We start from the raw sequence: 22535 nt of genomic DNA, 5'->3' as shown, positions 1-22535 counted from the left end.
CCACTATAAAACTTAGACATTGCATTCTTATATTGTAATTTGAGAGGTTTATATACCATACGTATATCAATCAGTTACTGTACCCGATGACCTGTAATTTTGTAGACCAAGAATACGCACGAGGCAGTGTAAACTATGAAACAGTTAACAACGTTGATTGGTAAGTACATTGTGAAATGAATGATTAGAGTAAATATCAGTGTTGTTAGAAATGATCACCTTAGCACACGATAACCTAAATAACAACATTTTAGGACCATGTAACCATATCAACAATCAGGAGATATGGGGATTTAAGGATATTTTTTTTTTCAAATATCTCTATCGATTTGAGTAATTGAGTACAGTTTTAATACAGTGATAACTTAAATAAGGTTTAAGCCAGGTAACCACAAGTACTAAACTGTCTGACATGCAAAGCTGTCGTTCATAACGCCCATAAATGCTACAAGTCAATATAAGATTAAAACATATATCTGCTGACAATCAATCATTAAGTTTTATCTACCGTATAGATTCTTAGCAAATATCAATAATTACTTATGAACGACAATAATTTTTATTCAGCGTATCGTAACAGAGAGTGAGTTAAATGTTTGATGTTATTGAGGGCGTGGTACACGAGACAAGACAGAATGAATCAGCTGCTGTTTTCGTTTTTTTCAAAGTTTAATAATGAAATGAAAAGCTGATTTTATTTGTGAACTAAGGAAATAAATTCGACGATTTCAGAGTCCATATGATCTTACACTCCGCATGTATATTTACATAACACTAGCATTGAATTTACACCACGAAGTACAATAGATAGGACCTATATCTCTCCGTAATGCTTTAATTTATAAATTTGGAGTTTATTTAGAAGGTACAGTTAATAATAAATTTGATTATTTGAACAATTTCATTTTCCCATATATTTCCTCTTGTATTTGGTCGCATTTTTCACAAAATACGCTTCAGTATAGTCTACCATCATACGAAGGCTATCCTTCAGTATGGTATTGGGTAAACAAGTCAGGGATATGATTGTGTATAGAGTTCACAAAAAAGGACAATGTCGGAAGCACTTTTAGACAGCTGAATACACAAATGGGACTTGTTTGTAGTGTGAACGTATTTCATAACGATTATAGCTTTGATAACCACGAACACATATCCAAGATGTACATTTCTGTATGTTTACGAACATACATATATCATAAATCATATGTTCAACGTTTCATCTATATCTTACCTACTTGACTTACTGCAAACTAGGATTCAGTTAATGTCAGACAAGACATAAAATCTGATTTAGATTAGCTTTAACTTTTCTCATAAAAATATTGCTTTTTACTCACGGAAAGGTGACACGATTTTTCATAATTCAGTATTTTGGTCTTTTTGTTGCTACCTCTCATACCTCATTTTACGGAAACTCGATTCCAGTAGTCAGTTCTCATTTAGGGGCTAAAATATATCGGGATGCCACATGAAATATATATACAGATTGCAATTTCAACCAAGCAGTAAAAAATTAAAATGCTCCAATTCCCTAACTCCAAAGACTTTCAAATAAAAAAAAAAAAGATAAAGACAATCCGTCATTTTACTTCAACGTGAATTTTCACCCTTTCTGTTAGAAAACGTGTCGGCAAGCGACTTTTTATATCAAGAAATAGAAGAATATGAGTTTTAAAATCTTGTAACAAAAAGCATGATTTTCCAATTATGACGTTATCTTAGCAACTCGAAATTCGAAGATTTGAAAAAAAAAAATTCTTATCGTTAGGTAGTGTTGAAGATAATAGAAATGAAAATAAAACACAGGCAGAAACTCCATATTATTTGGTATCACAGTAGGAGGAACCTATGTATATACATATGCCAGTAATGTTACTTACTCGCGGTCGTTCCCATGGTTACCAACTCGTTTTTACATCATCTCAAGTTGTAAAATAGAAAATGTTGTTTCCGTCTGCATACAATTTAGTGCATTAAAAAGGGTTGCATTACATAATTTATGGTGTAGACGACTACCTGACTGTTTAAAAGGAAACTAAAAAATATAATTTCTTAAGTTTTGAAGCATCATTTTTGTATTTCAAATTTGTCATAGCAACCAAGATTTGAACACGTTATTTCATGTTTACACATAATTTTATTTTGAACAATTAAATGCAAAGTTCAAATACAAGACGTATTGAATAATTATCTTTAGATGTCAGGGTAGATAACTCAGTTTGAATGAAAGAGTAATTTTCAGAATTTTTTTATTTTATTTGTTTCTTCTCGTTTTCAATTATTTGTTTTTGTGATGAGTGTACTAAGATCTGTATATTTTTGAAGTAATTATAGAGAAAGTAATCATATTATCCATTATGATTACGACATCTGCTTGTAGTTGAAATATAAAAGTTATTTCCAACATGTCTATTCTAATCATTTGTAGTCATGTGGCTGTTTGTCATTTTAATGTCTTAATATTTCCGCTTCACTTGAGTGGTCTCATTTCCTGTTTTCATTCAAAAAGATATAGAAATATGTAAAAAAAACACTGGTCAAGACATTTTGTAAAATAAAACGAAACACAATAATTATGTGCTTATTGTGATCAGTACCTTACCAAAGTGGTAACATATCTTCAAGTCTAAAATCCAGACAGGAAACTCACGGAACCATTTTTCGTCTCTTGTATTTGTTTTGAAAGCGTCGGACTTGCCTGATTATAGCAATCAAAAAGAAAATACCAACATGTCAACATAATCATAATTCAAACTCAAATTCAATAAAACTGTGGCAAAATATAACGAAATGTTTGCACAAATATTCCTGAAAAAGTACAAAGAAGATAAGACCAGGTGTTCCGGAAGAGTAAGTAAGCATCGTCTGCTTCATCGACGACACCTTCCAGGTAAACCTTAGTCAATCCAAGTATGTGACGTCACGTCTTCAAATGAGAACAAGGTATATGATAACTTAACTAACTGGCACACTAAGGAGCAGATAACCAAATTATGTCGTCTAAGTCTTATTGTGTCTTCTGTAATACCCAAAACTTGTAATTTATGTCTTAACTTTCCTTTGGTAAAAAGGAACTGTTTAAATGTTTTTTATATTCAAGATAATATGTTGTTGATATCTTCTGAATGACTAATGATGATAAAATTCAGCGTGTATTTATATATAATATCAAGCGAATCGGTCTATAGTGTCCGCTGACGCGAGAATGTTTTACTAGGATCAGATAACTTTATTTGCCTAATCAAAACATTTATTTGCATGTGGTGACATTGACATAAGGTTTTGGGTATTAGGTATCCACGCTACCAGGTTGCAGAATCGTTTGATTTTTTTTTGTTTTCATAGAAAGAAAATCTTCTTCGTAAAATTTATTTGATTTGTCACCGGATGATTTGCATCCATGGTTACTGAAGCCGGAACGGTGTGGTATTTTCCTGTAGTTTGCTGGGGTTTTCTCCCTGTGAACATCAAAGATCATTTTGAGGCGGGATCTCTTTGTCGTAACTGCAGGCAATCTCGCTGAACAACATACAGGAGGCCAGTCGAATGCTACTTATACAGAAATAGGGTTTAGGTATCTTATCACCAGAAACAAACACATCACCACAGCTCTTTTCTCAGCTTTATGAGAAACACTAACCGTCATGGGTAGAGTATGGCGAACAACACAGCTCTGGTCAACACCTGAGATTTCCTACTTAATACTAGAAACTGTGTATACACCAAATTGTCGACTTTACCTATAGTTCATTAACGAGTCACGTACTGAGTAGCGTCTTTAAATCTCCTGTTCATAAGTAAATTACCTACTGCATGGTTGCAAATATATTTTGCTTTTATCGTGTGCATTGAGCCGGCAATGACATATATCGCACACAAGGAATCAAATTTCATATCTCATCACCGCTATTGGTAATTTAAACATTATATATATATATATATATATATATATGAAGTTAAAAATATTTAACCAAACAGGAAGTTTAAAATCATTGGGGAAGTTAGAATTTCAATTTCACTACAGCTTGAATGATTTAAGGTAAGCATATCTTACAATTGTTTTGTCCGAGATGTAGATTATGAAGATCACAGTGGTGTGTGTATTCATTGTAACATTGATGAAAAGTTACTATATTTCAGTATGATCTAGAGAGTTAATTTTTTCCACTATAAAACTTGGACATTGCATTCTTATATTGTAATTTGAGAGGTTTATATACCATACGTATATCAATCAGTTACTGTACCCGATGACCTGTAATTTTGTAGACCAAGAATACGCACGAGGCAGTGTAAACTATGAAACAGTTAACAACGTTGATTGGTAAGTACATTGTGAAATGAATGATTAGAGTAAATATCAGTGTTGTTAGAAATGATCACCTTAGCACACGATAACCTAAATAACAACATTTTAGGACCATGTAACCATATCAACAATCAGGAGATATGGGGATTTAAGGATATTTTTTTTTTCAAATATCTCTATCGATTTGAGTAATTGAGTACAGTTTTAATACAGTGATAACTTAAATAAGGTTTAAGCCAGGTAACCACAAGTACTAAACTGTCTGACATGCAAAGCTGTCGTTCATAACGCCCATAAATGCTACAAGTCAATATAAGATTAAAACATATATCTGCTGACAATCAATCATTAAGTTTTATCTACCGTATAGATTCTTAGCAAATATCAATAATTACTTATGAACGACAATAATTTTTATTCAGCGTATCGTAACAGAGAGTGAGTTAAATGTTTGATGTTATTGAGGGCGTGGTACACGAGACAAGACAGAATGAATCAGCTGCTGTTTTCGTTTTTTTCAAAGTTTAATAATGAAATGAAAAGCTGATTTTATTTGTGAACTAAGGAAATAAATTCGACGATTTCAGAGTCCATATGATCTTACACTCCGCATGTATATTTACATAACACTAGCATTGAATTTACACCACGAAGTACAATAGATAGGACCTATATCTCTCCGTAATGCTTTAGTTTATAAATTTGGAGTTTATTTAGAAGGTACAGTTAATAATAAATTTGATTATTTGAACAATTTCATTTTCCCATATATTTCCTCTTGTATTTGGTCGCATTTTTCACAAAATACGCTTCAGTATAGTCTACCATCATACGAAGGCTATCCTTCAGTATGGTATTGGGTAAACAAGTCAGGGATATGATTGTGTATAGAGTTCACAAAAAAGGACAATGTCGGAAGCACTTTTAGACAGCTGAATACACAAATGGGACTTGTTTGTAGTGTGAACGTATTTCATAACGATTATAGCTTTGATAACCACGAACACATATCCAAGATGTACATTTCTGTATGTTTACGAACATACATATATCATAAATCATATGTTCAACGTTTTATCTATATCTTACCTACTTGACTTACTGCAAACTAGGATTCAGTTAATGTCAGACAAGACATAAAATCTGATTTAGATTAGCTTTAACTTTTCTCATAAAAATATTGCTTTTTACTCACGGAAAGGTGACACGATTTTTCATAATTCAGTATTTTGGTCTTTTTGTTGCTACCTCTCATACCTCATTTTACGGAAACTCGATTCCAGTAGTCAGTTCTCATTTAGGGGCTAAAATATATCGGGATGCCACATGAAATATATATACAGATTGCAATTTCAACCAAGCAGTAAAAAATTAAAATGCTCCAATTCCCTAACTCCAAAGATTTTCAAATAAAAAAAAAATAAGATAAAGACAATCCGTCATTTTACTTCAACGTGAATTTTCACCCTTTCTGTTAGAAAACGTGTCGGCAAGCGACTTTTTATATCAAGAAATAGAAGAATATGAGTTTTAAAATCTTGTAACAAAAAGCATGATTTTCCAATTATGACGTTATCTTAGCAACTCGAAATTCGAAGATTTGAAAAAAAAAAATTCTTATCGTTAGGTAGTGTTGAAGATAATAGAAATGAAAATAAAACACAGGCAGAAACTCCATATTATTTGGTATCACAGTAGGAGGAACCTATGTATATACATATGCCAGTAATGTTACTTACTCGCGGTCGTTCCCATGGTTACCAACTCGTTTTTACATCATCTCAAGTTGTAAAATAGAAAATGTTGTTTCCGTCTGCATACAATTTAGTGCATTAAAAAGGGTTGCATTACATAATTTATGGTGTAGACGACTACCTGACTGTTTAAAAGGAAACTAAAAAATATAATTTCTTAAGTTTTGAAGCATCATTTTTGTATTTCAAATTTGTCATAGCAACCAAGATTTGAACACGTTATTTCATGTTTACACATAATTTTATTTTGAACAATTAAATGCAAAGTTCAAATACAAGACGTATTGAATAATTATCTTTAGATGTCAGGGTAGATAACTCAGTTTGAATGAAAGAGTAATTTTCAGAATTTTTTTATTTTATTTGTTTCTTCTCGTTTTCAATTATTTGTTTTTGTGATTAGTGTACTAAGATCTGTATATTTTTGAAGTAATTATAGAGAAAGTAATCATATTATCCATTATGATTACGACATCTGCTTGTAGTTGAAATATAAAAGTTATTTCCAACATGTCTATTCTAATCATTTGTAGTCATGTGGCTGTTTGTCATTTTAATGTCTTAATATTTCCGCTTCACTTGAGTGGTCTCATTTCCTGTTTTCATTCAAAAAGATATAGAAATATGTAAAAAAAACACTGGTCAAGACATTTTGTAAAATAAAACGAAACACAATAATTATGTGCTTATTGTGATCAGTACCTTACCAAAGTGGTAACATATCTTCAAGTCTAAAATCCAGACAGGAAACTCACGGAACCATTTTTCGTCTCTTGTATTTGTTTTGAAAGCGTCGGACTTGCCTGATTATAGCAATCAAAAAGAAAATACCAACATGTCAACATAATCATAATTCAAACTCAAATTCAATAAAACTGTGGCAAAATATAACGAAATGTTTGCACAAATATTCCTGAAAAAGTACAAAGAAGATAAGACCAGGTGTTCCGGAAGAGTAAGTAAGCATCGTCTGCTTCATCGACGACACCTTCCAGGTAAACCTTAGTCAATCCAAGTATGTGACGTCACGTCTTCAAATGAGAACAAGGTATATGATAACTTAACTAACTGGCACACTAAGGAGCAGATAACCAAATTATGTCGTCTAAGTCTTATTGTGTCTTCTGTAATACCCAAAACTTGTAATTTATGTCTTAACTTTCCTTTGGTAAAAAGGAACTGTTTAAATGTTTTTTATATTCAAGATAATATCTACACATTATAGAATTATCAACGAGTTTGGAGACAGGAAATGGAACATATACACATTGCCTTGTACATAATAATGTTCATCCGTGTCAATTTAATTGACAACCTCTCCTGTCAAAAAATAAAAAAAGAAATTAATTGATGAAGTAAACCAATATGGAAACACAACATATTAGATTTTTACTCTTGTTGTGAAATGTTTGATATGGTATACTGAAATACATTAGAGAAAAAAAAGTGTAACTATTTGTAAGAACGTTCAAAAGTTCATTGTTGATAGTAAAGGTGTTTTGTAAAGTCAAAACGTAAGATGTGCATTTCCTGATTTTTAACTTCTTTTCTGTATCTATCATATGGTTGATATTTAGACAATTAGTATAAGTTCCAGAAGTTCAGCTCAACTGTAACTTACATTTGAAATACATTAATTTCCAGGAGTTGCCTTACTTTCTGTGTACTTAAGCACACAAGACGTTGATGGTCAAGACACCAACAAGGATGGATTGGATATTCCACGTGATTTCACCTTGACCAATCATTTTCAACGTGTCCGAAGCCTTACAAACTCATCCACTAATTGTACAGCAGAGAGTGTGTGTCGTTGTTATGTTTCCAGTAACAATACTTATGTGGCTGACTGTTCACATCTTGATATCGAATTCGTTCCACGATTTCATCACAGCGTGTCAGTAATATTCCTACAGGGAAACAAAATTAGAAACTTTTCTGGAGAAGGATTCCCTAAATCCGTTACTTATTTGGACCTATCAGGAAACAAGTTATATATGTTCAGGTCATTTCCATTTAAGGATTTGAAAAACTTAGAATACTTAGATCTAAGCAATAATTTCCTACAATATACTAAATCCGTTTTTTCCGATACCATTTTTCAGGGACTGACAAATTTGACATATTTGAATATAAAACAAAATAACATGAAATATACACCAACCAACCTAAGATTTCCAATCAGCATTGCTAAATTGAGAAACTTGGAAACGTTGCTCTTGGATGGAGTAGATTTGTTAGGTTTCGATGAAAGCTTTAAATTATTGACCAAGTTGAAAATATTGGATTTATCTGGAGAAGCAGGGATCTGCAACATCAGAAAATTTAGATCCGATTTCTTTAAAAATGTTCCTTATGTCGAGAATTTGGATATTTCCAGATGCAATATTCGTGCAATTGAACCAGGAACATTTCGTGGATTGAAACCACTTCACACTCTCAATGTCTCGTCTAACGAATGCTTGACATTCCGAGTACTTGCGAACATCACAAATGATATGCAATACACATCTATTCGCGTCCTAGACATAAGTCGCTTGCATTGCACCTTTGGTCCTAGTACAGTAATTCATAGGGGTGATGTGGAAAACCTCCATAACACAAACCTGACACATCTGTACACGGAAAGCAATAGGATAGCTATTTTGGAAACCGGAGTGGCAAGGAAACTTCCGAAAAGTCTTAAATTCCTCTCCATATCCGATAATAAGTTATCATTTGGGCTTTACTATATGGAATTTATGTCCGAATTAACAAATATAGAGATAATTCACGCCGGTCATCAAGGCACTGCTCATAATCTAGAAACTGGAAGTAGTGATTGTAACGATTGGCGTGCCCCGCCACCATCTCATGACGACGTAACATTCGCTTTATCTACTGAATTACTCAGCTGTAACAAAAACCCTTTACGAATGCTAAACCACGACAACAAAATTTTAACAAAATTCTCTTTTCCAGCATCGTTGAGAGAATTATACTACAGGAGCAATTCAATGAATTTTGAAATAGGTTCAATGTATTTTGAAGAAAATAATTTAGAGATTTTAGATCTAAGTAATAATCTATTTCATTCGTGGAGAGGACCATTGAACAATTTAAAGCATATCAAATATTTATATATGTCTCATAATTATTGTAGTTATATGTCGGATTATATTTTTCCAGTCGATAACAATGTCAAGACTTTATTCATTCAAAACAATTTATTAGGAGTTGTGCTAAGTACAGATCATGATGGAAGAATATTCAAGAATTTTACAAATTTAGAAATTCTAGATTTATCTACAAATCATATCTATTCTTTACCAAGTCGTCTGTTACAGCATCAATACACACTCCAGATATTAAACCTTAGTAATAATGCGTTAAGTGAGTTCAGTTTAGATTTGTCAGAAATGAGATATCTGAAGTATATTGACTTGAGACACAACCAACTACGAACAATCAAAGAGAGACAGCGTGACCAGATAGGAAGCTTAAAGGTCAACAATGTGACGGTTAATTTGGTAGGAAACACAATGGACTGTTCCTGTATGGAATTAGAGTTCCTGAAATGGATAGGCGAAAACAAAGCCCTTTTTGTAAATTTCCATGGATACGATTGTGTATTTACTAATGGAACACAGGCGTCATTTACTGACTTTGACGGAATCCTGATTGAACTGAGTAAGTCATGTGACAGTTATATCGCTATCATAGCAGTGTTTGCTTCCATGGTTTTGTTGTGTTTATCACTGACTATTTCTGGTATTATATATCGGTATAGATGGAAACTCCGTTACCTGTTTTACATGGCAAAGACACGATATAAAGGCTATTCAACAGTCGCCCATGCAGAAGACGACGACGATTACGTATTTGACGCGTTTGTATCATATTGTTCGGACGATTTCTGTTTTGTAAGAGGAGAGGTGGTACCCAACCTGGAAGAAAAACAAGGCTTGCACCTTTGTCTTCATCAACGTGATTTTATACCCGGGCAGGAAATAGCCCAGAACATTACCAACGCTATTCACCAAAGTCGGAAAACCGTGGTCTTACTGTCTCGAGCATATCTTAAGTCATACTGGTGCATGTACGAATTCAACATGGCGCGAATGGAGAGTATTTATTCTAGGGGAGGTAACTCTGTTCTGTTGTTGGTCTTCTATGAAGATATTCCAGCCAAAGAATTGCCGTTCATGTTGCTGGATTTGATCGAAAGTGACAGTTACATCGAATACCCCAAAGACGACGACCATGGCAAGGTTGTTTTTTGGGATAAACTGACAACAGCCATTTCTCCACATTTAACGACTACGTTATGATGATATGTATTCATGGTTGTGGTTGATTCTTGTCCACTTTACAAGGGGATAATTTTCCTCTATTCTACTGTCATCTCATGTAAGATCGTGGTATTTTATCAACATTTCATTAGATTCTTTTGTTTCCTTGATTACTTTCTCTTTTTTGTGCTTATATATATTGTGTGGCATCATGAATGACTTTTTGTCTGCGACTTAACGTTCATCACGAATTTCAGGGTCGTAGGAGGACTGAAGTCTAGGGACACACATTTGGAAGTGAAACCTTAGCAAGATCGGAAAGAAAGGAAATCATTATAATTATCGCTTAATAATACTAAATAAAGAACAATTACAGCAATCACTTTAGAATGGTTTTAGTTTTTGATAAAATATTCCGTTTTTTCCGTTACTAAATATCTTATTTGTGTACTGATAATCAAATTCTGTTTTCTAACGTAGATTGTCAAAACACAGAAATGCGAGAGGATAAAGAAAAAATAGTTTTTGTGTTGTATGACCGTTTACTGTTATATTTGGGGGACATTATTTTACACGATTTTTGAGGACGGATTCAATTTTCTAAGAAACCAATAAATAAAAGTAAAGCTCGTTCCATGTTTTGATTCCAAAGGGTAAAAGGAAAGTACCTTTATCTCAACAGTATCATAATCCAAACTCAAATAAAAAAGATGATAAATTAAATTAAACAATAAAACACGTTTTACGTCATATCAAGTAAGATATTGGAATATCTCCCAATGAAATTATTAATATCATGAAACTTTTCCACAACTTCATCACCTTGCTTCATTTGAAATCCTTCGTTTTGATTTTGTCTGTCAGGTATCGATATCTCGCGATATTGCGAACAAGCCCTTCCATATAGAATCAACTATGATGTGTACTATCAGTTGAGAATTCACAAATGCTCTGCTCTCTCTTCTAATAACACATCCATTTTCTTTTAGCCACCCTAAAAAAATATGTGATTACAGTAAATACTGAATATGATTAATACATTTCAGATATTTCATGTACATTATCAAGGTTAATAGGCGGAACAACAAATAAGATTTCAGAAAACATCTAATTTCACCATTACTTACTATTTTTTAGATAACCTTGGCAATACGAGGTTGTCTATGAGGACAAAATATACATAAATGCTAGACACAAAAATCAATGTCATTTACCATTTTGTAATAAATTGTTCACAAATAGCTTGTGTTAAAATTAATCATCAGAGCTTGATTAAGAGGTGGTCATGTAGATTTTAAGATATTTCTCTTCAGAGCAGAATATATATTATTTTATAACCCCAATCCACTCAAAATCAATAATTTCCTGTTCATGAAAGGCAAACAACGACATATATAGTATCCGATAATTTGATCCTTACTTATAAACATGCAAGATTAGGTGACTTCGCATCAACTACACTGCTGCCTCAGGGTACTGATATTTAGACTGTGACAAGGATGGATCAAAGGCTAATACTTTTGCTCAAGCAAACAATCACAGTAAAAAGATCAAGAAAACATTTTGATAGAAACTACGATAAGAGTATATCATTTCCTTTAGTGTAGAAACTAGTTTATACGTTGTCAGTATAATGTGACATTGTAGGTAGAATATTTCAACGTTAAAGTATTAAGTCGGTTTCAAATCCAATCTGTTCTATCACAGCTTCCTTAATATGAATATAACACATCCAAACGGAGACCATCCTTAAATGGCCATAGGTGTTTACAGATTGTTAAATATTATCAAGGCAACCAATATTTCCCTTGAGCATGGACTGAAAATAAATGGAAACTAGATTGTTTATTTTATTTCCAAGATATTGAGGAGGTATGGACCAAATCTACTATATATATATATATGTGTGTGTGTGTGTGTAATAGCAAACGACATTTGAAAGTAACAAAATCATAGCAGACAAATTGATATAGCAGCAAGTGTTAGTTTTGTGTTAAGAAATTATCTAGAACATTATTTTGAGCGACTGTGGTAGAAAAATCGCAAAGAGGATTTCACGCTCATATCGCACCCGAACACAAACATGCACTGACTTCATGAATGCATTTGTTTATTAGACGATAACAAGTATAAAACAAAAGTTTTTGTGTATTTTATATCTACCCGATATTCACAAGTGGTGTTAATTAAAATCAATTTCGTGATTTAAGTTTGTGTTTATGATTGTTAATCATAATTTTTGTTTCATCAATTTGTATACGCTACCTTCATCATCATTTGTTATTCAGAATATATATATATAATTGACGTGTTTTAAACGTATCAGGTATTTAAAAGTAAAGAAATAGATTACATTGTGGAGTTAGTGCACCTCCCTGTCTAGATTTTGACTCTTCTCTCTATCATTTTTTTTATTTTCTTCAGTCGCCTCTTTTGCTTCATTGTTTAGGCCTTTAACATCACCAAGGCATAACTCTAAATCTATACTAAAATATGATATTCACTTGTTTGCCTTTTTTACAACCTATAGGGTTGCCAAGCTCTATAATTTGAAATTTGCAGAAGTAAACTCGAAAACCGATATTCTCAAATGAACAGAACGTATAGGTTTTGTAAAAAATTGTCGCCTTATCTCGAGACTATACATAAACCGGTGTCACTTTATCAAATGTCTGATTGGCTATCACTACTGATAAGACATAGTCAAGCTAAGGAAAGTCAACGTTTCGTTAATATGGATAACCACTTGATATTATCGATTTTGTTCTGCATGTCTACAGCTTATGGTAAGTGATACATTTTGTCCGATACATACATTTAAACACTATCAATAATATATTAATGTGTCCATTTCCACCATGTCAAATATAGTTATTTCACTCGCAGTTTAATTCCATTTCAACAAGGATTGCTTACCTCTCAGTCTAATTCCAAGTCAACTAGGGTTGTTTACCTCTCAGTCTATCTCCATGTCAACTAGAGTTGTTTACTTCTCAGTCTATTTCCATGTCAACTAGAGTTGTTAATTTCTCAGTCTATCTCCATATCAACTAGAGTTGTTTACCTCTCAGTCTATTTCCATGTCAACTAGATTGTTTACTTCTCAGTCTATCTCCATGTCAACTAGGGTTGTTTACCTCTCAGTCTATCTCCATGTCAACTAGATTGTTTACTTCTCAGTCTATCTCCATGTCAACTAGGGTTGTTTACCTCTCAGTCTATCTCCATGTCAACTAGAGTTGTTTATCTCTCAGTCTATCTCCATGTCAACTAGGGTTGTTTACCACTCAGTCTATCTCCATGTCCGTTATAGTCGTTTCCCTTTAGGCCTATCACCGTATCAACTATGGTCTATCTCGGCCATCTATAACCGTATCATCTGTTTAAAGATAAGTTTGTGAATGTTTTCAAAATAAATAGAAAACACCGAAATTTAAACAAGATCTTATTCAACAAGAAATGGTAAACTATCATATTAGGAAAAATCTCGGAAACGTACGAGGTCTTCTGTTTCATGAACCTTTTGTCATTCAAATTCGGTATTCTAAAATGAGAGAAAGGTTAAAAACAACGATATTATCACACCTTCTAATAAATATATGAATCATCTAACTTCACACTGAATGATGAAATCGAGCCTTTGTCATTGAAACCATTGTGGGGACCACTTAACATTTCCCTTAATCTTCAACCTGTATTCCTAAACAACTTGTATTGAAAAGCTATCTGATAGTTATCTATATTGCAATATAAAGATCAAACTGTTAATTTTAAGATACACTGAGAACGCAGTTCGTTTCAGAAAAAAACATGACTGTTATAATCTAGATAAGGAAATATTCTAAATAGAGAAATTGCAGTCAGAAACGCTTATTGTACACCTAAAAAAGCCTGCTGCCATTGTTAGTTGCATTTTACGTAAGGGTCAATGTAAGTGTGTAATACAGCAGAGTCAGTGAAGATCACTATTTCCAATTTTTACTTGTAGATCTATTGAGGTTTTTACAGAAATGCTTGTGAATTGAAAATACATGGAAGATATCTATTTTAATATTCTATCTTTGTACCGAAATCTTTTACAGCCCTTTTACGCCACTAAATGGCGCATTGTTTATACATTAGTTTCAAATCTTCCTACACAAAAAAATGTAATAGGGATGTTATCCTTAAATGTTCAAAGCTATTGATGCCCCCGCACGTAACTTCCTCCATATGGCCGTTGTTATTTCGAGGATAAATGATAAAACAAGAATGCAAATAATAATGATAATACAAACTAGATGATTTTGTTTCATTTCGTTTTTTTTTTTATTAATTTCCTCCATCTATCTTAAACATTAATATACATGATTATGCAGCAAATATTTCGTTACAGGTTGTCAATTAGGCTGGCTGACGGGACCAAGTAGGTGTTATTTTCTAAGTCGCTATACTGCAACATGGGGTGAAGCTTCCGTAAGTGAGGTCATCGTTAATTGTCTACTAATATCCAATTTTAACGTATTCTGTGTTATATTTAATACGGACTGTTGGTGACGCTGTCACTTACGTAAATTTGTAGTGATATCTCACTGACTCGTCCTTATCTGTACAATCATTATCAAATTAACACAGACTGGTAAACTAAAATTATATTTCCCCACAATTTGTATTGTTTTACGTCAGAAGTACATATAACGTTTTTTGCGTGGCTGAGTGCTACGTTAAAGTTTTGCTTGCATTTCATTCAAAAGTACTTTGCCAAGACAAAGTAGTTTAGACACGTTTTGAAAAAAAATCCTGTTGCATTCCTAACCATATAACATCTTGTTCTTACCAGTGATTCTCTTTCATTAAAGTTGTCAATTTCCATTATAGGGCGTTTGTCTTAGTTTCGGGAGCAAACTCGCTGAGCCTTTGGATGAAATCTCCTATTCCTTTCTGACAGGATCGATTCACGACAGGGGACGTAAGAACCATCTTCATTGCGTTTGAAAACTAACAAGAGTGTGATATATGTTATGTTTACTGTATTCCTTTTCATGTTTTCCTGTGTATGAAGTTTTCCATTTGAAAAGTCTCCATTATTTTTTCACTCATAATTATTTCAATACAGATCCTTTTCCACCATTGTCACTTGCGATGGCAAAAATAATTTCGAACGAATTTTCCTAAGAAAGTCTTCGCATTAGAAAACATGATGTATATAATATTAATAAACTATTAGGTAATGAGCAAATATTGATGAAATTGCATTGTAAACAGGGTGTCAAAGACAGTATGTGTTGTTACTGTACTAACTTCATGAGATTTACTATGTATATTTTAATGCTCTCGTTTCGTTTCGGGACAGCAATACAGGTAAAAAATGGTACCTGCTAATTTTATGGCCCTAAGGGGACAAAAGATGTTGGGATTTGAAAATGTTTTTCTCCTGTCTGAAGATCGTTCTTCTGTCTAATAGCTCACTTGACACTGTCTCTCACCTTTGGCCTTTTATCATAGATATTTAAGGGATACAGTCTGCTTCCTGGCCGAGGAACTAGTAGGTTATCTTTCATGCTTAAGGATGTATGGAGGTCAAACGACCGAGTTTTTTTTAGAATTTAGATTTGTTCTGGTGATGATTTGTTGAAAGCTTGAATAATTTGTAGTTACGTAAATTATTTTAAAAGCATAACATTATGTTACTACAGTACAATTTCCGCTACAGGCATCAGAATATGCTTTTTGTTTTTTCCCCATTTTCTTGAATAACAGACATTGTTTGCTTTCAGAACGATCTAGTTTTCCAGTCACTTATTTTTCTCAAACGTTCAAATGCAATACACGAATACTGGAATAATGAGAAAAAGTAAAACAAAAAGATAATTTTCATTTGCATTTACGGGCTCGAAATAGCAAACAAACACTGTCTTGAAAAAATAAAACGCACTATAAAACCTAACTTTGGGTTCTAAAAATCAAGAATTCCGAATTTGTGATTAATAGCTTGAATGACTTTTCAACATTAGTATGCTCCATATAAATTGAGTAATCCCGTCCATTCTGTTCTGCATCATCTAATTCTCAATTCTGCGTCAAGTGAGAGTTGTAAACGTTCAGCTTCGACTTGGAAAAACCTATCTCGATCTCTTACCAATTCTACATGTTCGCTGGTCAAGGATAACTAACCTATAAATAGAACAGTAGGCGAATCGAATGAATGCGAAGATTAGTATTTCATTAGTATGGCCAGAGAGTGAAATGTTGACCATCACTGCATCCTCAGAATGATATGTTGCAGCTTCAGGAGTGCAGTTCTACATGGGCGGAAACGACATGTTCGTAGAGGGAGTATGGGAATGGTCTTCCTCAGGAATGAAAGTAATGACTAATCATTGGTTGCCAGGAGAGCCATCCGATGACAACAACAATGGCGACTGTCTCACTTTGCATAGCAATGGATTCAATGATTTAGAATGTCACTCCAAGAACCTCTTTATTTGTGAAAAAGAGTAAACAGAAACATATATTTATATAATGTGTGTGTGTCAGGTAGAAAAATGGTTCGAAATGTTAACTCGGAGGTTTTAAACCTGTCGTATCACGCGATATCAGGTGAAGCAACACATTTTAAAGTTAATTTAGATTTGACAAGAACGGCGTATTTCCATCCTATATTATTATACGAGTCTAGGTTAATTTTATGTCTGCATTGATAATGGATGTCAGTCACATTACCAAAGAATGCATACTAACATTATTGGACTGACTGCCTTCATTTTGAAACGCCTTTTAGATACACTGTCTTCCTGAATTACACCAGCGCAATTGTGGATGTATTACACAGTTTGTTGTTTCCCTAGGTTGGAAGTCGAGCCAGGATTGGTTGGATGAAAACAAGTTCTGAGGAAGGAAAGCTGGTTTCGTTGGACACGTGATTTTGAATACTTCAATTCAATATTAAAAGTTTGTGTACAATGAATAATTTCATTTGTGTTTGTTTAATTAGTTAACAACGTTCTTTGTCCTGTTCATTGTATTGAAATACCACACCCATAGTAACATGGATATGGTTGCAAACTCATCAAGGGTTTATAGAGACATGTTAAAATGAGGTACAGTGTGTGCAACTTTCTTTATATGACATCAAGAATGTAAAATCTCTTGAATTCAACCTCAACCACCATATTTGTCGTCGATGAAGCAAAAGAAGGTTACAATTCCGAAGATTGTGGTTCTTTTCTCGCCTATCCAAAGGTTACCGATTATTTTTCATGGGGGAGGAATCTCTTTGCCATTGGTAATATCTTACTTTTCAAACACTCCAAACAATTAGAAATGCGAAGTAAAACCAGCAAAACAATGATAAATAATAGATATAACTGGTAGCGTGAAGGCCTTGGGGGAAGGACATGTAAATAAAACTGGAGCTCTTAAAGATACCCCAAAGTGTCTTTTACGGTAGGGACCTCCATTATATCAATTCTATCAGCGGCTGTGGAACAGGAGAAACAAGACCACTTAACCAAATGCAGACGTATTAAGCAATGGTGGATTTTAGGTCAATCTGCTGTTCAAGAATGAAAGAGAGCATGGAATACACAAGTCATATGTTGTACAATACCGTTGACCAATGGTAGAATGGAACACTTGCTTCTTCAAAGTTTTTTCTAATATAAAAACGCGTAATCTGATATTGATGACGTCCGCCATACATTCACATTTGCACATCCGAGCGACTCCTACATAATGTTCATCATGGACCGAGAGGTAGAAGTTCCCTGATCCTGTGGAGCTGACGTGCCACGCCAGACACAGCTATACATATCTGTTTAAACATGATTTGAACGCTCTTTTGTTCATGTCGAGGATGCTCCGCTTACTTCAACGACCACAAACCTCAGACTGATCATACAAATGATAAATGACTCAGAAATAATACTATGACCTTGCTTGCACTTGTGATTAAGCTGTTTCGAAACGCTCATTTTGTGTTTTTGTCATACAATTGTTGTATACTAATGAATTTGACATAGAGGAATACGCAGACCTATTAATTATGTTTAATTGACAAGATATACTAATCTATTGCAGCGCGATGTGCTTGTCATATTAAACGCATTTCAACTTATCTTGATAAATAGAATATTCTCTATTTTTGCAGTTATCTTGTCCTTCATATTTCACAACCCAATCAGTCACATTTTATATCATACATTGGGAAGCCATCATTAAATGACCCTGGTTATTGATAGAAACACAGACCAAATGGTTATACATATGCAATTAACAAATGTAAATACATTTGTATTTGTCGTCATATTGTTGAATAATTAAAATTTGAAAAATGCAGACTGCCAAACAAAATCGGATTACAACATGGATTTATCCCTAAAGAAAAACTATCATAGAGATTTTTAGGTTTTGCCCCAATGGATTCTACACAACGACATAGCTAGTAGAAGATAAGGTCTTATCAGCAGATAACAGCCTTTGAATCGATCATACTCTACAGGGAAAGCATGCACTGATAACACCAGAAGAATGTATCGTTTAATCGGATTAACTAAATCAACGTTGCTGATATGTTGGTGTATTGCCCTAACTAAAGGTATGTTTTTTAACTGATATGATAACAGCAAAGTCCTGATTAATTAAATTTGGAATATATAGAAGAATTATTCATAGATATTTTTATAGAAATCAAACAAACCTATACTAAGTTGTTCTTACTATATGTATATTTACCTCCTGTTTTCAGACACGCTCTATAATACGTGTTATTTTTTCATTTCATTACTATGGGTTTTCCAAATAGCAATAACTATGTTCCCCCAACCTATGTCGCAGTTGATTCGATATCCAAAGATTTGAGCAAAATATCATGTTTTTTCTCGCTAGATGTCGAAAACTGAAATAAAACAGAGATTTCGAAAGATGTAGGTTGATGAGATTTTTGACAAGTATTCCCATAAGATAAAATCCTTGTCCTATATAAATATGGAGATAGACTTGTTTGGCTCTTGGTTCCGTTCTTTGGTTCTTGGAATGATGAAAATTGACATGGCCGGTGTCTCCTATCAAGCACAAAAAGACACAAAATTCAAACAAGTGAAAATCACCTGTATAATTTAGACATAGTAGAGCGAAATGATGAATTAAACTCCTGGATGTATTATTCTTGTGCTTGTTTAAGTGTCTCTGTATACATTTAGTTCATATTTTGCCACCGAATTGTCATTAGAGGCAAACATATGTTAATATGTCTTATGAATAACTTTAACAACGATAACATTTGATCAATTATACTTCTAACCATGATGCTAAGCGTCTTGATACTTACATCCCGGCAATAAAAAACGATGTCGAAGATGTTGTATTAAATTTATTTCTCCTTATTCAGCGTGTCCTCCCGGTTGGATACAGGGGCCGAGAAATTGTTACTTTCTCAGCCACTTTGGTGGAACCTGGGCAGATGCAAATGTAGGTATGCGTATAGTAGCAAATATGTCGCTGAAAAATATGATCAAGTACGATGTAAAAATATTTTCAAATATTAGCTACGGCTTATGTAGATAATTGTAAATTAAGTTTGGTTTGGAAGTAAATAGAAAATATTTCTTTCAATTGTAAGCAATTAGGTGATCTGAAGCATTAAGATCAGCAAGGAGAGATTGTAATTCTGTTTATTTATTTTCATTGAAAACTACTTCGCACGTAATCAAATGTCTTTGTCTAGTCCTAAGATGGTATTTCATTATGCTTTTACAACAATAAACACACCAATTATTATACAACCTAATAATGAACTCACCTGACGGTTACGTCTTCTTTTAAATACATCTAGCACAGTGTTTAAATAGAAAGAGGACATTAAGAAGATAATACTCTTCTGTAAAAATCAATGATTAAACTTGGAATAATTTTCTTAAAACATTGAAATAACGTAGTTGAAACCCTGATGAACAACTCTCTTCAGTGATTTGTTTTTCTGTAAAAATAATAGCCAAGGTAGAAGTATTTTAATGAAATTTATTTTAATATTTTGCCAGAGTGTTTGTCAAGGATTTCTTGGAAAACTTGCAGAACCAATAGAGGAAGATTCTTTCCAGTTCCTTTCTAAGGCATCGAAAAATGTTAGTGGTAAGTTCGTATCCGAATGCAATAAGCTTACTTATCCCTTCGCAGTGCAGCAACCGTCGTCCGTCAGTAGTTCGCTTGTCGTACATTTGTCTGGCGTCAACTTGTCTCTTTGACAGACTTTTAAGAAGTCCAATTTTCCTTAATTGTTGAATGCCTGGTAGATTCTGTGGATGACGCCCGACGAAATTTTAAAGTTTGTGAAATGGAAGACCGGAATTGTTAACACTTTTTCTACTTTCTGATATAAAAACAATCACTCTTTCTTTGCTTCATGTAATTGTGTTAATTGTCAGTTTTATCAATAAAAACGTAACTTTGATGTCACGTTTTAATTCATTCATCTAGTGACTTGACGCAGAACATGCACATGCACGTGGTTTTAAAATTGTAAGGTATATGAAAATTGTGTTGAATTAAGGGCTAGAGCACTTCTCATCTACATTTTTTTCTTTAGATCGCTTTGGATTTTCTTCACTCACCTTCTATCTTTCGCAATTCAGGCCCTTACTTTCAATGATGAGACCTGTATGATATAATTTAATTCATTGTTTGCTCTACTGTCTTTAATTCTAAATTTGTATTCAAGTTGTCATTTACTTGTGTGTCTTTTATACAATCTTTTAATGGAAATTATATGATTTAACAGCATGTCTGTTTAATGGTTTCATAGTTTTATGCACTGTGTATCAAGCCAGCATACCACATTCTGTATTGATAATAATACGTAATAACTAACGTGTATCAATCATATTTTCTTAAATGATAAGCAAACCACGGACAGTTTTTCCTCGGTGGAAGTGACATGTTTGTAGAGGGAATATGGTTGTGGTCATCTACCAAAACAATGATTTACAAAAACCATTGGTCACCTGGTGGTCCAAGTGATTCCGGCCATAATGAGGATTGTCTCACTTTCGTCGGGGGAGTGCTCAACGATGTTCCCTGCACATCAACCTATTCGTTCATTTGTCAACTCGAGTAAGAAAAAGTTATTTTCCGTTTTGTAAATATGCAATCAAAAGAGTCATAGGATATCTACTCACAACATCTTACTTTAGGATATTTATACACCAGTGAGAAAATGACACGAATAGCCGTAATAGTACCTAGAAATTTGTTTGTCTTATTCTGATTCACCGATTCATCCAATTGGTAAAGGTACAAACAGCTGAATTAACTGGTATGGTTGTCCAGCGGTTATTATGATTTTTCACAGGCAATTAAAACGAAACGAAACAAGACAAGATAATGTAATGAGACCTGGAGATTTGCATGGATAAATGCCTGATGTATATATACACTATAAAGATGCTAGTTCTAATGATCTTCATTATACTTGTATGTAAATACATAACAACCTTCATTTTAAAAATCTTGTTCAGATTTTAATCTTGAAAGTTATGAAAGATCAGTTACTTGCTGAGATAAGTAAACAGGAAAATATACACATTTTAACAGAATGATCACCCATAAGTCAATGACACCAGAGTAAATGTAAACAAAAGAAATATTTACATGGGGACTCCTGAACAAGTTCAAGGAGAATAAATAAGACCAGGTGTTCCATCAGAGAAAGTGTCTTCTGTTTCATCAATGACACCCGCCAAGTAAATCGTCAACCCAAGTAAGTAATGTCACGCTCTCAAATATAAAGAATGGAACAAACAAGCAAACTAATGTGTATCAAACACGTAAATTTCGGGGTTTGAAATTGTGTATAATAATTTCAAGTATTGTCTTTTCGTGTATTGGTGTACTGCGGTTTGATTGTTTGTAATGTATCAATAAGAAAATTCGAACTGTGATATGTTTTTGTGAACGAAATTTTATAACTGTATTATCTTTTACAGGTCAGAAGAGGAGGGCACACAAGTCATAGGCTGATAAGATGATGATATTTCTGTCGACAATAAAACGACATAAACGCGCTAATTTGTATTAGCGTTATTATATATTAGAAATATTTATGTAGAAATGTATCGATATTTAAAAATTTAGTTTCTATCGATAGGTATTTGATGCAAAGTTTTTAAATGGTGTACATCCCCTTAACTAGATTCTTCTAAGGTTTACAAGTCGTGCATTTCCTACAGT

General features: G+C 33.4%; 2 protein-coding genes across 2 annotated transcripts; both read left to right on the top strand.

Moving 5' to 3' along the window:
• Positions 1-4302: 4302 nt before the first annotated feature.
• On the top strand, positions 4303-10373 carry LOC132547821 (toll-like receptor 4). The gene is made up of 2 exons (XM_060211623.1): positions 4303-4327; positions 7711-10373. The coding sequence occupies exons 1-2, from the start codon at positions 4303-4305 to the stop codon at positions 10371-10373; spliced, it is 2688 nt and encodes an 895-aa protein (XP_060067606.1).
• An 8925-nt stretch (positions 10374-19298) lies between these two features.
• Positions 19299-22325, top strand: LOC132547820 (perlucin-like). The gene is made up of 5 exons (XM_060211622.1): positions 19299-19422; positions 19702-19781; positions 20351-20441; positions 21209-21419; positions 22292-22325. The coding sequence occupies exons 1-5, from the start codon at positions 19299-19301 to the stop codon at positions 22323-22325; spliced, it is 540 nt and encodes a 179-aa protein (XP_060067605.1).
• The last annotated feature ends 210 nt before the right edge of the window (positions 22326-22535 follow it).

This window comes from Ylistrum balloti, unplaced genomic scaffold (genome assembly GCF_031769215.1).
Source record: "Ylistrum balloti isolate Yb309-2 unplaced genomic scaffold, AGI_CSIRO_Ybal_v1 Utg369980, whole genome shotgun sequence".
Lineage (NCBI taxonomy): Eukaryota > Metazoa > Mollusca > Bivalvia > Pectinida > Pectinidae > Ylistrum > Ylistrum balloti.
This window is presented reverse-complemented; position numbering and strand designations above follow the sequence as displayed.